Source organism: Saccopteryx leptura, chromosome 1 (assembly GCF_036850995.1).
Source record: "Saccopteryx leptura isolate mSacLep1 chromosome 1, mSacLep1_pri_phased_curated, whole genome shotgun sequence".
NCBI lineage: Eukaryota > Metazoa > Chordata > Mammalia > Chiroptera > Emballonuridae > Saccopteryx > Saccopteryx leptura.
Window position 1 is genome coordinate 242,738,790 of NC_089503.1, and position 16,332 is coordinate 242,755,121.

At 40.0% G+C, this 16,332-nt stretch overlaps 1 protein-coding gene across 4 annotated transcripts in view; it reads left to right on the plus strand.

Annotated features, from left to right (window-relative positions):
* Positions 1-15,353, plus strand: part of CCDC25 (coiled-coil domain containing 25) — a 50,241-nt gene extending 34,888 nt beyond the window's left edge. For all 4 annotated transcript variants that reach the window (XM_066341369.1, XM_066341341.1, XM_066341349.1 and 1 more), the window contains 2 exons: positions 7,474-7,519; positions 12,431-15,353. In XM_066341369.1, coding sequence (XP_066197466.1) covers positions 7,474-7,519; positions 12,431-12,460 — 76 coding nt within the window. In that variant the 3' untranslated portion in view covers positions 12,461-15,353. The remainder of the gene's footprint in view (positions 1-7,473; positions 7,520-12,430) is intronic.
* Positions 15,354-16,332: the final 979 nt, after the last annotated feature.

Here is a 16,332-nt window from a genome sequence, read left to right on the forward strand (position 1 = left end):
TTTCCTTGGAACACCTGGATTGTTAGAAAGATTGTTGGGTCAGAATTCAGTATTATGATCAAGTACTGGTACTTATTAGTTACACAAACACACACACACACACACACACACCTCTTTCCATTCAGGAATGTGCTAAAACAGAGTGAGAAGTTCCCTTTAAAATATAATAGTCAAAAGGAGAACTCCAGAAGTATTATCCTGAGTTACATTTGTTAACATGAGGAAGACTAATGATAGATTTAAACATTTGATATGACCTAGATTTGTAGGTTGTGTTTCTGTTAGGAGTGAAAGAAAAATAATCAACTTCATCAGTGTGGTATAATATGTAGAATTTTGAGTGATGTGGGATTTTGAATAGTTATTCTTTTATTAATTTTTTAAGTCTTTATTTATTGACTTAAGAGAGGGAGATAGAAAAAGATAGGAACATTGTTCTGTTCCTGTATGTGCCCTGATTGGGGATCGAACTGGCAACCTCTGCACTTCAGGACAGTACTCCAACCAGCCGAGCTATCTGGCCACGGCAATCATATATTCTTTTTTGTTTTCAGTGTTGAGTGGGGAAAAATTGTACACATGCCTTCTTGTGCCCTTTACAATCTAACAGTTTTATTTGGATACATAAATGTTATATGTTAGCAATATAAATCACTTAATTCTCTTAAACATTTAGTAAGAAAGTAACATTTTTGGACACTTGTCATCTGCCAATTATTATACAGTGCTTTACTGCATTATCTCATTTAATCCTTACAATAGTCATGTGAGGTAAATACCTTTTGCACCTTGTAGATGAGGAGACTGAGAAGCAGTTAAGTAACTTGCCCAAAGTTATGCAGTAGTCTCAGTCTAATTCTCAAGTGCACACACATTATCACCACACTCTTCAGCCTTCTGTTCAGTCTCTTCAGTGTTAAAGTAGTGTTTCTTCCATATACATCAACTAATATATAGATGCCATAATTTACCTTAAATTGCATTTTTGTTTTATACACAGCTAAAATTTAGGGAATTTTTTATGTTTGATTCCATAGTTTAAAAACTTACAAGCTTTTGAACTACAAGCATCCATCCTTTAAAACAGTGTTCATATCATCTGGACTTTCTTCATAATGTCATTATAAAATAAACATTAATGGAGGGAGAGAATTCTCATTGTTCAATAAAAATTTTGGATTCAGAAATTTAATCATTCCCATTTTCTAAGCTGTCACTAGTCACTTGTAGTTTTTCCATTTGTTTGAGACATAAAGTTATATATTACTCTGGTACTTATATATAAAAAGGAAAAATGCAAGTGAAATAAAAACTAAAAGCAATTTTTCTAGCCCGTGTTTTCTCGTACACTTTTATTCCTCCTGCTTTATTGTTAATAAATCATCATGGGCCTCAGAAAATCAAAAACAGTTCGTGTGTTTATTTCTCTGAAACGTGCCATATAAACGCCTTCCACGTGCTACACAAGGTGGAGGAACGTGAGGCAGGCTGTGGCGTGAGGGGCGGGGCGGTGTCTCAGGTCTGCTCGGCCTGTGCAGAGCTGCTGTTGCATGCTGTGCTCGGCTTTTGTGAAATTCTAACAACAGAGTCTAAGCTTCTGATGTTTTATAATCTGTTTTTATGCATTCATAATGTTGGCATCACTTTTATTTCTGTCTTTGACTCTTCCACCGAAGAGATCAAGTGCTGTGCCTATAAAATCTTCTCATTCCAAAGGTTTTCACTTGGCTTCTGACACAGAAAACACCATTGAATTTCACCAACCGTTGATCCTTTTATTTGGACCATCTGGTAAGGATTGTCCAGTTTCGTGCTGTGATTGCTTAAGAAATTGACTTTTGAATCTTCAGTGGATTCCACAGATAAATCAAGAATATATTCTTATCCCAGGCAGTATCACTAGTGTTAACACATGGTTTCAGTGAAGAAGTGCTAAGCCTGATAAGAAGAGCTACATTTCAACTTATTTCCAATTCTAAAACCTTTTTTTAGACTTTGGACTCCATTCTAACTATTTGAACAAAAATGGCAGGAAGCTTTTTATTTCTAATTTCTACTGGGGAATTAAAGTGGGCGGAAGTGCTGTTGTATAGTCCACGTTCTCTGAGCTCTATCCGGGACCGGATCCATGAGCCATGGCTCGGAAGTGAACAGAGCAAAGCCTGCAGCATAGAAAGCGTGGCCTGATGAAAGAGCAGTAGCTCTTGGAGCTCCACCTTGTTCTTGCAAATAAGCGCCTTGCTCCTTGTCCTTAGTGTGCAGAAATTGTAATGATCCAATAATGTAAACAGGTCTGCATAATGGTTGTCCCATTTTTAGGTAGTTTTTTTAGAAATACTTGGGTTGTTGAGAGGGTGTCAAAGTGTGAAGGATAGATAATAGCAATATATTAACACCTAGTGCTAATCATTTTATTCATTTAAACAATAATGAAAATTTCCCCTTCCTTATACTTAATTTTTTAAGATTTTATTTACTGATTTTTCAGAGTGAGTAGGGGTTGGGGACAAGAAGTAGTGTCTTCATTCCAGCTGTTCATTGGTTGCTTGTATGTGCCTTGACCAGGCAAACCCAGGATATCAAACTAGCAACATCAGTTCCAGGTTGACGCTCTGTCCACTGCACCACCACAGGCCAGGCTAGACCTCACATAATAATTTCACTTATCCATCTTACTTGTTAGCTCTTTAGACAGGTGTTTTGGGTTCTTTTGGCTCACACCTGTCAGTTAAGATGTAGTGGGGATTTCATTTAGAGAATCTGCGTAGGGTTAGGTATGAGGAGGAAGCCATGTGTTGTTTCCTTTCCATACCTGCTGTGCTGGAAGCCTTACACAGAGTTAAGAGAAAGTAGCAGAGGAGACTCAACATAGGTTTGAAAGTATTTGGAGCCGTGGAAGTGATCTTGCCGGGAGAATTAGAGTAGCAGAACATCTTTCACTTAATCTACATTTGGTTTTAGAAGTCCTTTGGACTGACTGGCCTGTGGTGGTGCAGTGGATATTGTCGACCTGGAAAGCTAAGCTAAGCGTGTTTCAAAGCCCTGGGCTTGCCCAGTCAAGGCACATAAGACAAGCAATCAGTGAACAACTAAAGTGAAGCAACTATGAGTTGATGCTTCTCGCTCCTCAGTTCTTCTCTCTGTAAATCAATAAATAAAATCTTCAAAAGAAAGAAGTCTTTTAGACTAATACCTGTGAGTCCAAAGTTACTGCCCTTTTTTTTAGCATAATTGTTTTATTGTTTATTCATATCATAAATTGACAGCTCAGAAATTACTCAAAGTGTGGAAAGAATATCAGGTATCATGAGTTGAATTTAGATGCTATGCCCATGGACATGTTTTAACAGTTATGTAATTATTTTTAGTGAGTATTAGGAAAACTAGCACATCAGACTTGTGATTTAATGGATGTTACTGCTTAGAGGTAGGCAGACTGTGAAAACGGAGGGGCTATGAAGGCAGCATATAGATAGATACGAATATTAGTCCAGGTGATACACAGCTACAGCAGCCAAACTTGTGGAGGGAATTGGCACTTCTTGACATGCAGGAGAGTATTCATGACTCCCTTCAGTGTGTCATAGGAACATTTCATCTGAGGAGTTGAATTTGTGGTAAAGTCCAGAAGATCCTCTTGAGAAATTAAAATTTTTTTTTTCAGAATGATTTGCAAACCAAGACATGTAGCCCTTGGCATGAACTGAGAATACTCTTCACAATTTGAGAGTTGGGAGAGGTGGGGCAGGGTTTCTAAAAGCGGAAGCTACAGGGGCTGATGATTAAAGAGATGGTTTGCTAGGAAACAAGACCACAAATTTCATTTTGTTTCCTGATTGGTGTGGGCAACTGGACTTTCAACATTCAACTGACTCAGTGGTCAAGCAAGTAGGGTTATGAGATGAGGACAGTGGGTAATACATGATTAAACATTTCTCAGCGTCCTAGTTTCAGCCTAGGCAGGTTGGACAAAAGGGGTGTTTTTTTGTCACACAACTAACAGTACAGGGAGTGTTATTTATTAACAAAGCAAAGAGTATGATTTTTCAAACAGTACAATGGGCACAGGGCGGCTACTTTATCTGCAGGTGGTTTAGGAGCCCAAAAAAGCAAAGCTATGCTTTTGTAAGGAGCTTCAGATCTCAGGCTGCGAGAATCTAAGTATTGGGCCACAAGTTATGATATTAAAGCTCTTTTAAATCTTCAGTGATTCAAGTTCTTATAATCCAATAAAAGCTTACCTGCTGTTTTAATTCTGTATTATTTGACTTTTGTGGTATTGTAACAGATGTTTAACATCAAGGTCAAGCTCACCATGTGGATATTGAAATAAACAATAGTCAGGAAAATGTTGTTAATAGAGAATAAATGAGCAACAGATCAGAAAAGACAAAGGGTAGGGACTGCCTGCCTGAGATACGGGTATGTAAAGTGGGAGCCTGGAAAATAAAATGACAAGATTTGAATGAAGATAGATTGGATTGAGGGGAGAGGCAGGGAAAAAGAATGACTCCTGGGTTTCTGGTTTGAGAAATGGAACGGGTAGCGATGCAGTTCTTTGAGCTGGGGGATACTGGAAAAGAGCCAAGCTGTTTTTGATAGTTGGAAAGGCCGTGAGTTCAGTATGCATATGTAAACCTGAAAATGCCTTCACAGCATCCAAAAAAATGTCAAATAGGTAGCTGGATTGATGGGATGATGGAGCTCAGAAGGAATGTGTGGCCTAAGGAAGGGTAAATTTGTGTATTGCTTTCATATATGGTAAGTAGGAATTTAGATTCAATGGTTCTTTTTATTAAGGGAGAGGTGGGGAGGTAGAGAGACAAACTCCCGCATGCACCTGGACCAAGATCCACCCGGCAAGCCCCCTACTAGGTGATGCTCTGCCCATCTGGGACCACTGCTCCGTTGTTTGGCAACTGAGCTATTTTTAGGACCTGAAGCAAGGCCATAGAGCCATCCTCAGTGCCCAGGGCCAACTTGTTCAAACCATTTGAGCTTTGGCTGCAGGAGGAGAAAGAGAGGGGAAGGGGAAGTGTGAAGAAGCAGATGGTTGCTTCTGCTGTGTGCCCTGACCGGGAATCGAACCCAGGACTTTCACACGCCAGGCCAATGCTCCACCACTGAGCCAACTGGCCAGGGTTCCAATGGTTCTTGAACGTGGATTGTAGATGCCCATAACGAGCACCTGAATATGTTTTAATCTGCCAGGTGATTTTAAAATGCAGCCAGGATAGAGATTCTCTGTTCTAACCATTTTTTAATCAATATGGCTTACTCTTTCTGCTCATGTAGCTTATTGATCTTATCTCTTTATTTATTTCTTATAGATACCACTTACTGTTGCCAATATCTCTGTCAGAATGTCTTCTCCTAGCTCAGTGGTTGGCAAACCATGGCTTGTGAGCCACATGTGGCTCTTTGGCCCCTTGAGTGTGGCTCTTCCACAAAATACCACATGCAGGTGTTACCTCAATAAGAAATGTACCTACCTATATAGATTAAGTTTTAAAAATTTGGCTCTCAAAAGAAATTTCAATTGTTGTACTGTTGATATTTGGCTCTGTTGACTAATGAGTTTGCCGACCACTGTCCTAGCTCATTGTCGGTGAAATTGTCCTGTTCCCTATTTCTCTTAGTTTGAGCATTATTTCATCCAAGCTAGAAGCCTTGATGTTATTATCGACTCCTCTCAGATATTCCCTGCTTACCAGCACAGCTGTTTATGCTGTGGTGGTATGCTCTGGGGTTGGGGTATTGCAGTAGACTGGAGCACAATGGCAAGAGTGAGAATCAGAGGCAGACCTGGCTCCAAAATCTAGCTTCTCTGTGAGACCTTGGATAACTTTCTCAATTTCCCTGACTCTGAAACCTCCCTGACTATTCTCTATGTGTACAGTGGGCATGATGACATCCATCCCTTCCCTTATAAGGTGGTTGTGAGGATTAGCAGTGATTTATTAAGCACATAACACAGGTCCTGGCAAGTAAAGGATATTTGGTAAATTCTGCTATTAACTGATCTTTGCTTAAATCTCCCCTTCTCTGTTCTGTCTGCTTTACCTTATTCTTTGTAAAACCCTGGTATTTTATCTCACTTTCTTTTGTCTCTTTGTATATTTTTAATAGAACTTTTAGCATAGCTATTGTCAAATACAGTGTATCCATAAAGTCATGGTGCACTTTTGACCGGTCACAGGAAAGCAACAAAAGACCATAGAAATGTGAAATCTGCACCAAATAAAAGGAAAACTCTCCTAGTTTCATACCTATTCAATGCAGTTCGATGTGGGCTCACACACACATTTTTTTAAGGGCTCCTTAGGTAGCTATCCTGTATAGCCTCTGCAGACTCATCACTGACTGACGGCCTACCAGAACAGGTTTCTCCACCAAACTGCCGGTTTCCTTCAACTGCTTATCCCACCGAGTAATGTTATTCCTATGTGGTGGCGCTTCGTTATAAACACGCCGATATTCACATTGCACTTTGGTCACGGATTCGAATTTAGTGAGCCACAGAACACACTGAACTTTCCTCTGTACCGTCCACATCTCGACTGGCATGGTCGTGGGCTGCTCCACTGTATACACGGTGTTACGTCATCTGCGCATGTGCACATGCGCACATGCTGCCACATCATCCTACAGAAACTGGGAGGGTTTTCCTTTTATTTGGTGCAGATTTCACATTTCTGTCGTCTTTTGTTGCTTTCCTGTGACCGGTCAAAAGTGCACCATGACTTTACGGACACACTGTGTATCTTATTTCCCCTCCTGGCAAGTTCTTTGGGGGCTACGCTTTGTTTTTATTTATCTTTTTTATTTTCTTCCCATTCCATCCTCAACCCATATCACAGGGTCTTGTCTTTTGTGGATATTTAATAAATACTTACCAAATCTCATATGTCTCTCCTCTACTCCATCATGTATTATGGCTTCTTGCTGATGTCATCGAGTTCATGCAATTAGGACAACATAATTGGGTCCCACACATTCAGCCTGATTTCCCACTACTTTGCTTTCAACTCCACTTGAGTTGGTTTGAAATGTCATTATAGATACCATTCCTTTGCTGTTGTTCAGACCATTCTCTGAATCTGTTCCCCTCCTTCGCCCCCACTAGTTGGGCTCAATTTGGATTCTGCCTCATCTGGGGAAACAGAGTGCCCCATGTCCCCTGCCCAGACTGATGCATTTCCTCTTCTGAATTCCTGTAGCATTGGCTGTCTGGGCAGTGCAGTTCAGCTCTGAATCACATCTGCTCTGGGGTAGGGATGAATTTCTTCATTTGAATAGTGCCACCTTCCACACAGTTATTTTGGGGGTGACATGAAATGAGTATGAGTGAGTGCTTCATAAACTATAAAGTGCTGTGCACATCTTATTGTTTATAGATATTTATATAAACATGTAATGTTTGCATAATGTTTGCCATTTGGATAACCTTATTTTAAATGTTTTTTCTTCCAGGAGCTATTCATCACTAATGAAAGCTGAGAATATGTCTTCAAATCAGGTATGCTCAAGTTATTTGCACTAATGTTGTGCCTTGAAATAATTCACTAAAAGCTTTTAATAATTGAGTTACTGGTCAATATTGACTCACATGTTCATATAGCTTGATGAGATTTGGCACCTATAGTCCACTCAGATGTGCTCTAGGCATTGCCCCTCCTCCCTACGGACTTCCCCGTGGGCTTGTTTTTAAGTAGGTCACCTTGTGTGTATCTTGTCTGTTGTGAAATGTCGGTCTTTTAGTAGCTGCAGGACTTTCCCATTCCTCATTTCCCTGTTTTCTGGGTGCAGGTATGCAAGAGAGCCTTTATTTATAGTGTTCTATATTAATGTGTCTATAGATTCTATATTAAAATTGAGTGAGAACAAGATTACCATATTTCCCCATGTATAAGATGCTCCCATGTATAAGACGCACCTTAATTTGGGGGCCCGAAATTTGAAAAAAAATGTATTACATAAAGTTATTGAACTCAAGTTTTAAACTGACTTTTTTAAAAATTTTATTTATTTATTTTTTACAGAGACAGAGAGTGAGTCAGAGAGGGATAGACAGGGACAGACAGACAGGAACGGAGAGAGATGAGAAGCATCAATCATCAGTTCTTCATTGCGCGTTGTGACACCTTAGTTGTTCATTGATTGCTTTCCCATATGTGCCTTGACTGCAGGCCTTCAGCAGACTAAGTAACCTCCTGCTGGAGCCAGCAACAATTGGGTTCAAGCTGGTGAGCTTTTTTTTTTATTTTATTTTATTTATTTTTATTCATCTTACAGAGAAGAGGGAGAGAGAGAGAGAGAAGGGGGGAGGAGCTGGAAGCATCAACTCCCATATGTGCCTTGACCAGGCAAGCCCAGGGTTTCAAACCGGCGACCTCAGCATTTCCAGGTCTACGCTTTATCCACTGCGCCACCACAGGTCAGGCAAGCTGGTGAGCTTTTGCTCAAACTAGATGAGCCCACGTTCAAGCTGGTGACCTTGGGGTCTCGAACCTGGGTCCTCTGCATCTCAGTCCGACACTCTACCCACTGCGCCACCGCCTGGTCAGGCGAACTCAAGTTTTGTTCATCATAAAATTCATACAATTCCTCATCTCTCTCTGATGATGAATCACTGTTTTCAACAATTAGCACAAAAACAAGCGTGAAAAAGCGGGAAATGCAAGTAAAAAATCTACAACCACTGTATGAGATGCACCCAGTTTTTAGACCCCAAATTTTTAAAAAAAATGTGCATTTTTTTTTTTTTTTTTGTATTTTTCTGAAGTTGGAAAAACAGGGAGGCAGTCAGACAGACTCCCACATGCGCCTGACCGGGATCCACCCGGCATGCCTACCAGGGGGCAATGCTCTGCCCATCTGGGGCGTTGCTCTGTTGCATCCAGAGCCATTCTAGCGCCTGAGGCAGAGGCCACAGAGCCATCCTTAACACCTGGGCCAACTTTGCTCCAATGGAGCCTTGGCTGCGGGAGGGAAAGAGGGAGACAGAGAGGAAGGAGAGGGGCAGGGGTGGAGAAGCAGATGGGCGCTTCTCCTGTGTGCTCTGGCCGGGAATTGAACCCGGGACTCCTGCATGCCAGGCCGATGCTGTACCACTGAGCCAACTGGCCAGGGCCAAAAAGTGTGCATCGTATACATGGGGAAATACAGTATCATCCCGATTAAAAATAAAACAGAGGTATTAGCCCTGAGATCTTATCTGTAGTCTGAGTGACTGCATTGGTTGTTTTCATGCTCCTCGGGACCTGTGATAAAGAGAAATGGCAATCTCTCTTATGGTGCTGAAAGGGTATCCTTAGCATTAGCATCTAGTTATTTTTTGGAACTCTGTCAGGGACTTACTGTCCATGAGTACTGTCCTGCCCAAAATTTATTTTGAAGTGTCTGGAAATAGTACAGTTTAGCTATTATTAAACAGTCTTTGCACAGAATTAGAACTGAGTGGATATATATTGAATGTTTTATAGTATAGTTTACAAATATGTGCTTTAGAGCTGTGTTTTCCAAAGTACTAAGCACTGACTGCATGTGGCTATTTAAACTTAAATTAATTAAAATTTAATATGATTTAAAAATTCAATTCCTTAGTCATTACTGACCACATGTGGCCAGGGACTATAATTTTAGTGCAGAAATAGAACATTGCTATTATCACAGGAAATACTATTAAACAGCAGTTTTAATACTTGGAAATAATTAACAGAATTTAAGGTCCCTTAAAGGTCATCTAGTCAAACTCTGTATTTAGTGCATGAATTGGAAATGTTAATAGGATTTTACATCTTGTCATATCCATATATCCTTCTAAGTTTAATAAGAACCATATCTTTATTCTTATCTCTGTGAAGAATTAAATTTATGAGGCTTCTTTATGAGTCAGAGATGTCTCTTTATAATTTATTCCTGAAAAAATTCATAATATCGTTATATAATTAAGTAGAGACTTGAATATGAAGTTTGGAGACTTAAACTGTCACTTACTAATTGAATAAGCCTAATAAAGTCATTTAACCTCTCTGAGGGTATATTCATCAGTGATAAAAAGGAGAAAAAATTACCTAATGGGGCTGTTCTAAAATTTAAACAAGGACATAGTATATGTGAGCATTCTTCCTCGACCTAGTCATTCTATGAATATAAATGGTCATTGTTAGTTGTTAATTATATAGTCCTTAGTCATTATTTTTCCACAAAGTATTAGTATCAAAAAATGAGATTTTTTTTTTAGTCCCATCTGGAAACTATTCATAGATTTCCTGAAACTCTTAAAGTACTTTAACAGTTAAACAGAAGTCTTAATTTTAACATACCCAAATCTAATGTCTTTGTTGTGGTGTTTGAAGGCTTCTGTTATTTAGGGGCTACTTTCCAGCAGAAATCTGGCACCTATATGTATGTTACGATTTTAGGCATTTTAATTTCCCTCATTATGGATTTTTAAAGTTTGGATGTCATTCTGAAATTATGAAGTAAACACACACACATACATTCACATGAATACACACACATATACCATCTGATTATCAACATATGTTAAACAGAAGTTCCAGGATTAGGAAATCAGATTTGTGGACCCAAGGTTACTAATCCTTCTGCTTTTCCTGTCCTTCTGTTGCTTGCTGCCCCTCCCCTGTTCCTGAGCTCCACGTTTGAATCAGGTTCAAGTTTCCAGAGAAATTTTGCACTGGGCTTATTGATTCTTTCTTGCAGTGGAAAGATTCTTATAGCTTTTCCCCCTACTTTGAAAGAATAATCTTTATTTCTCCTGGTAACTATCTTTTGTTAAGGGGATACAGACCTTCTATGATCCAATTTGGCACTATGATCAGTCAATTTTTAGTTTAAAGGGTGGCATTTATATAATAAAACTTTTAAGTTAGTTTATACAAGTGGGAAAAATATTAATCTTTTACTCTGAAGTTAGTTTTAATTTTGAGTTTGTGCTCTTCTATTTAGATTAATTCTCTTCAATGTTAATTTCTTTTAACATCTTATTTGCTTATTTTATAAGTGGATGACAGGAAACTTATTCTTGCTATATTGAAAAATATATATATTGACTCTTAAAAGGGAATCTAATATATAAAAATTGTCCTAATAAAGTCTTGAATCTTAGATATACTGTATATTTAAGTCACTATAATCCTAAAATACAGATTCTCAGACACATGGGAACTCTTTGCAAATACAGCTCACAGCCCTTATAGGGAGGGAGTAATGCATTTTCATGGTCACCAACTTAAATTATCTTGGTGAGTTTTTCATTCTTAATGTTTGGGACCTAAAGTTGGCCTTCAAAGACACAGGATGATTTCTTTCAACCTCTCTAATGCTGTTACTCAGCTTAGGACTCTAGGGCCGTCACAGTTCTGCGGCTTGCATAGAAGACAAACATTAGTGTGCTCTTGATACAATTTTTACCTAAGGCATTTTAAGTATGGCCCCATTTCATTGTGCTAATTGAAGAGAATCTCACAGAAACTACTGAATGAAAGTGGAGATTGAACCAGACTTTGCAGAAATCATTTTCTAACTGTATCTCATATTTGCCTCTCTACCTTGAATAAGAGCTGTTAGGAAGAAGAAAAGCATGTATACCTCTAAGCCAGGTATTGTGCAGTGGGAAAGTGAGAGAAGCTGAAACAAGTGACATGTTCAAGTTGTGACATTTTCAAGCAAATGGTACCAGAACTTACACTCTTAGTGAATGTCGTCAGCCTTCAGGGGAGCTGGCCGAGGACACGCTGTATTGTCAAAGGAGTCAGGGCTCTGTTTTTGTACTTGTTCTCCAGGACTGGTTTATAAGCCACATAGGCAAGTCAGTCCCTTTATACTGGATACTATCAGGGAAGGTTTTTTTCATCAAAAACTTGGCAGGCCACCTAACTTAGTAACTAGTTTGTGGCTTCCTAATGACTTTTCCTAGTTTAAAAAAAATCAGAGCCATCTCTGAAGTCAAAATATGTGACAATCTTGAAGCTCAAAATAGTGGCAGTTAGGCCAAAAGTATTTTTGCCTATCAGCAGCATTGCTGGCGTGAGGACACTGAGGCAGTGTTTGTTTGGTTTCACGTTATACGGTATATTTGTGGAAGAAGCACTTGCATTTTCCTGTCACGTCCTATACTTAGTTGGCTGGGCCTTATTTCATACTTTGGGTCTCATTTGTCGCCTGTTGTGTAATCCAGGCCATGTAATGACATCTTGGAGATTATAGCTGCTAAACCACTTACTCTAAATAACAATTTAAGATAGAGGAGTGATGAGTGAATTTAATTATTTTACTTTTTTTTTTTCTGAATTCTACAATTAGACATACAGAGAGGCTTGCTATTAACACTTAATTGTAAATTTTACAGACTGAGTTATGTATTTTGAAGGCTTTTATGATTTCACTTTCTTGTTTTCTACAGGACGGCAATGATTCAGATGAATTCATGTGACTGGAGAAAAGGACATTTTTAAAGACGGGAATTTAGGGACAGTTGCAGATGTTTTGATTTCATCTATGTTCTGAGTTATGAAAAACAACCTAAATTCTACCTTTAGTCTATACAAATATCAACTTGGGAGTTAAAAAACATTGTTCCCTCTTTTGCTGACAGAAGAAGATCAGATATGTGTGTTTGTGTGTGTGTATATATATCTATCAGATACAGTCAGACTTGAAACCATCATACAGCTGTAGCAAAGGGAAACTTCTGTGCCGGAACACGTGTTGGCAGCTCACAAAGTTGGCACCCCTGTTCTTGGGGCAGACTTCAGAACGAACCAGTTCTGAAAAAGTATTTCTGCTTTTGTGGCTGTCCCTGAAAACAGATGTCTTGGAAACCTTTTTATATTCTTAAAATAGCTTCACTTCTGTTAAGAAGAATGTACTGGTGAGCAATATATAGCAGAATTCCTCTCACCCTTGATTTCCTGATTAGAGAAAGAAGCATATCGGTTTTGAAAATGATAGTGATATTTTGAGAAGATTGCTGGCTTCAGTACTCATGTTCCGCTGTGTTGTCTTGAGGCAGTTAGCAGAGTGGTCCTCGGCTCTCAGCGTGCCCCAGCCTCTGCACTCCACATCCTTGTTACCTGTGAGGGAGAGCTTCCGTCTCGGTACCATCAGACTTACAGAAGTAGTTGGTGTTAAGGTTGGGGCTTGTGGCAGTTTTTACCTGAACACCAAATACCCCGAGCCACACAGACTACAGCCCGCAGGCCCTGGAGCTGTTTCTTGGCACTGCGGGGAGAAACAGGAAGGATGCTCTGAGTCATGGCTCTGAAGATGCAGGTTACCTAAGTTTTGTCTTGGAATGCAGCATAAAGTAAAGTTCATGTTGTAATTATGATTTTAAAAAAGAATCAAGCATTTCACTAGCCAGCCAAGTAATTTGTTTATTTACCTTGAGATAATATTTATTTTGAGCTATAACCCCAAAGTTTAGATTTCTTCATTGTAGACTCAGTAACTTAATATGTAACACCACCTGCTCGCCAGTGTGATTCTGAACATAAGATATTTTACTTATGTGTATAAGGCAGCCCCATAGAAAGAAAACAAAACAACACAACGGATTAAGAGCACAAAGCCTGCAGACCAGGAGGCACCCAAGTTCACATTTTAATTACGCCAAGAACTGGGCATGCAGCATTCTGATTCTTGTTCTAACCCAGCGACAATGACCTCCAACAAATTTTCTGTCTATAATAGCACTTTAGGCGGTAGCTGACACCAAAAGACTTCAGTGTTCCTATTTATCCTAAATTGGTGTGTGGGATTGAACTGGAAAATTCCCTGAATTGTACATTAGCTGGCCAAATTTTGAGACTGTGGGTGACAACTCTTGAAATTAGTGATGAGTGTGTGCGTATGTCTAATGATACTCAGCCTGGCGTTCTGTGATTTAAAAATATAATAATAAAGAATCTTTTTAATTTGTAAGGATATTGATAAATGAATTTTTAGAATTTGTTTGTAATCCCTTTCCCCTAGCTGGTTTCGAAGGGGCTCTCGCTATTAACACACACACACACACACACAGAGAGACACACATCGTCTGTCATAGGTTTGATCGGGCTGGTTCTATGGGGTGTCATCTCTGCCTGGTAAATGTGCGTCTCCCCAGATGCCCACTAGGTCTCAGTGGCTGACCTTTCCCAGGCACACTTGACTGAGTGTAGGGTAGCGGCTGTGCTCTCCCCTGGTTACTGGGCACTTCTGTAACACTGCTGCAAACTGCTCAAGTGCCTCCAGCATAACCTGTGTCCCCTCAGGTTTCTGCTGCTTCCGGACTCCGGTAGCCCACATGACAGCATACCCAGGTGGAGCTTTAGAAGACAACGTCTATTTTCACCGAGTGTCAGAGATCTGGGAGTCCAAATTTTAAACATGGTACATTTTTCAGCTTTCACTGGTTTAAAATCTCAAGGCGTCTCTTCTGAGTTCTCCAAGTTGAATCTGAGCTCTCCAAACTTTTCAGCTGCTCTACGTCGATTCCCTCCTACCTCTGCCTGTGTGCAGGGTAGCTTTTCCCAGCTTTCTGGTCCCAGAGGAAGCAAGGATCTTGCCTTTTGAGAACTCTGATTCAGTGCCAACTCTGAAGTGATCTCATTTCTTGCTGTTGGCTTGTTTATTAAGCTTCCTATAGGAAAATTCCAAATTATCGGTATTTTTAGGAGCTGTGCCCTTGGTGTAATGCATGCATCCTGAAGATTTCTCTTTCTAACTCTCGCCTCCAGTTTTCCCCACTCTGATTTGCATGCAGGTGAGGTTCACATTGTCACTTAATTCACACACTGCGCTGTTATATTCCTGTAGCTTTAGAATTTGTTTCTTATCTACCTTTGTGGATCTAGGGTCACAGTCTTTGGACAAGAGGACTTTGTCACAGTGCTTGGGAAGTTTACCAACACATGGAAGGTTTGTACATTAGCCAGCAGCATTAACTTTAGTTGAAGCCTTTCAGTATCTTTTGTTATATTATTTTTAACTTACTTGAAGCATAGGTTTTGGTCAATCTTTTAACTGTTTAGTGCCAACGGTTCCCCCCCCTGGAAAGGGAGGGGCACACACAGGAAGGTTAGGGAGAGTTGGGCCCTGGCCTCCAGTTGAAGAACAAAGCTCTACCTCCCACTTTCACATCTGAAAGGGGAAGTTCTTATCTTCCAGGCTGGGACAGGTTATGGGAAAAACTGAGCGGGATGAAGAAATGGAACACTTGTCTAGTCTCTCCTGAGCTGTAATGCTGGAACCTGCTCTTTCTCTGTTAGATTTGAAATGCAGCATTGTGTATAACATATGCCACACTCAGAATGATCAGAGTAGGAGGAGCGGGTGTAAAGTCTGTAAAACAATCCAACAGTAATTAAAAGTATAAAATGAGAAACTTAAAAGTCCAAGCTAAATGTTATTCTCAACCCATCTAACTTCAGTGACTGACAGCTCAGAAATGGGATGGCACTGCGGGTGCCCAACAGACTCACGTTTCAGTTTTCCTGGTGAGAGCTCTGCCAGGCACACGTGGGCCTAGCTTGGGCGAGAGACTATATAATGCAAGATGTACATTCTGTCATTTCACAAATGAGATGATGTCACCTGTCTATTCACCGTGTCTTCGATGAATGTTACATAAAATATAATAAAAGCTTATATAGTTTGAGTAGAACCATTGTGTATGTGTGATTTTACTTTCTACCTTTCTCCTCCATGCCTCAGTCTCGAATGTGCAAGTGGGGAGAAGGAAGTTCTTGGCTACCTGAGATGATGCCTTCAATCGGAGTTGCTCCTTAGCAGGAGGAATGCAAATTAGAGTAAAGGGAAGATTGCCCAAGGATTCCAAGAAAAGAACTAAAGAAACTGGACCTCAAAGATCATGATGTTTGAGCTCTAGAATTTGAAGTTTATCCCCCCACCCCCCAGGTTTCTAGGATTCTGCCGGAGATCTTGACCAAGACAAGGCTGCCAACATGAAGGCTTTTGGGAAGGGTATCATTGATGAAGGTAGTGGCTCTGGACCCATGTTCTGTTTATAGCTTCGCCCCTTCTGTGGTAGTGCTTATTCTAACGTCAGTATATTGCAAAGAGGTACTGGGTGGGGTAGAGGGAGCCACAGAAACATTCACATTTCTTTTTCAGGTGTAAAAGCATGTTAGAATTCTTAAATATTTTATTAGTGGGCATGTGGGTTCTATTTCTCAGTAATTGGGACAATTCTTAGATCTTTTTTTTTTCCAAGAGAGGGGAGGGGAGATAGACTCCTGTATGCACCTCAATTGGTATCTACCCAGCAAGCCTTGTCAGGGGCTCTCTGTCCATCTGGGGCTA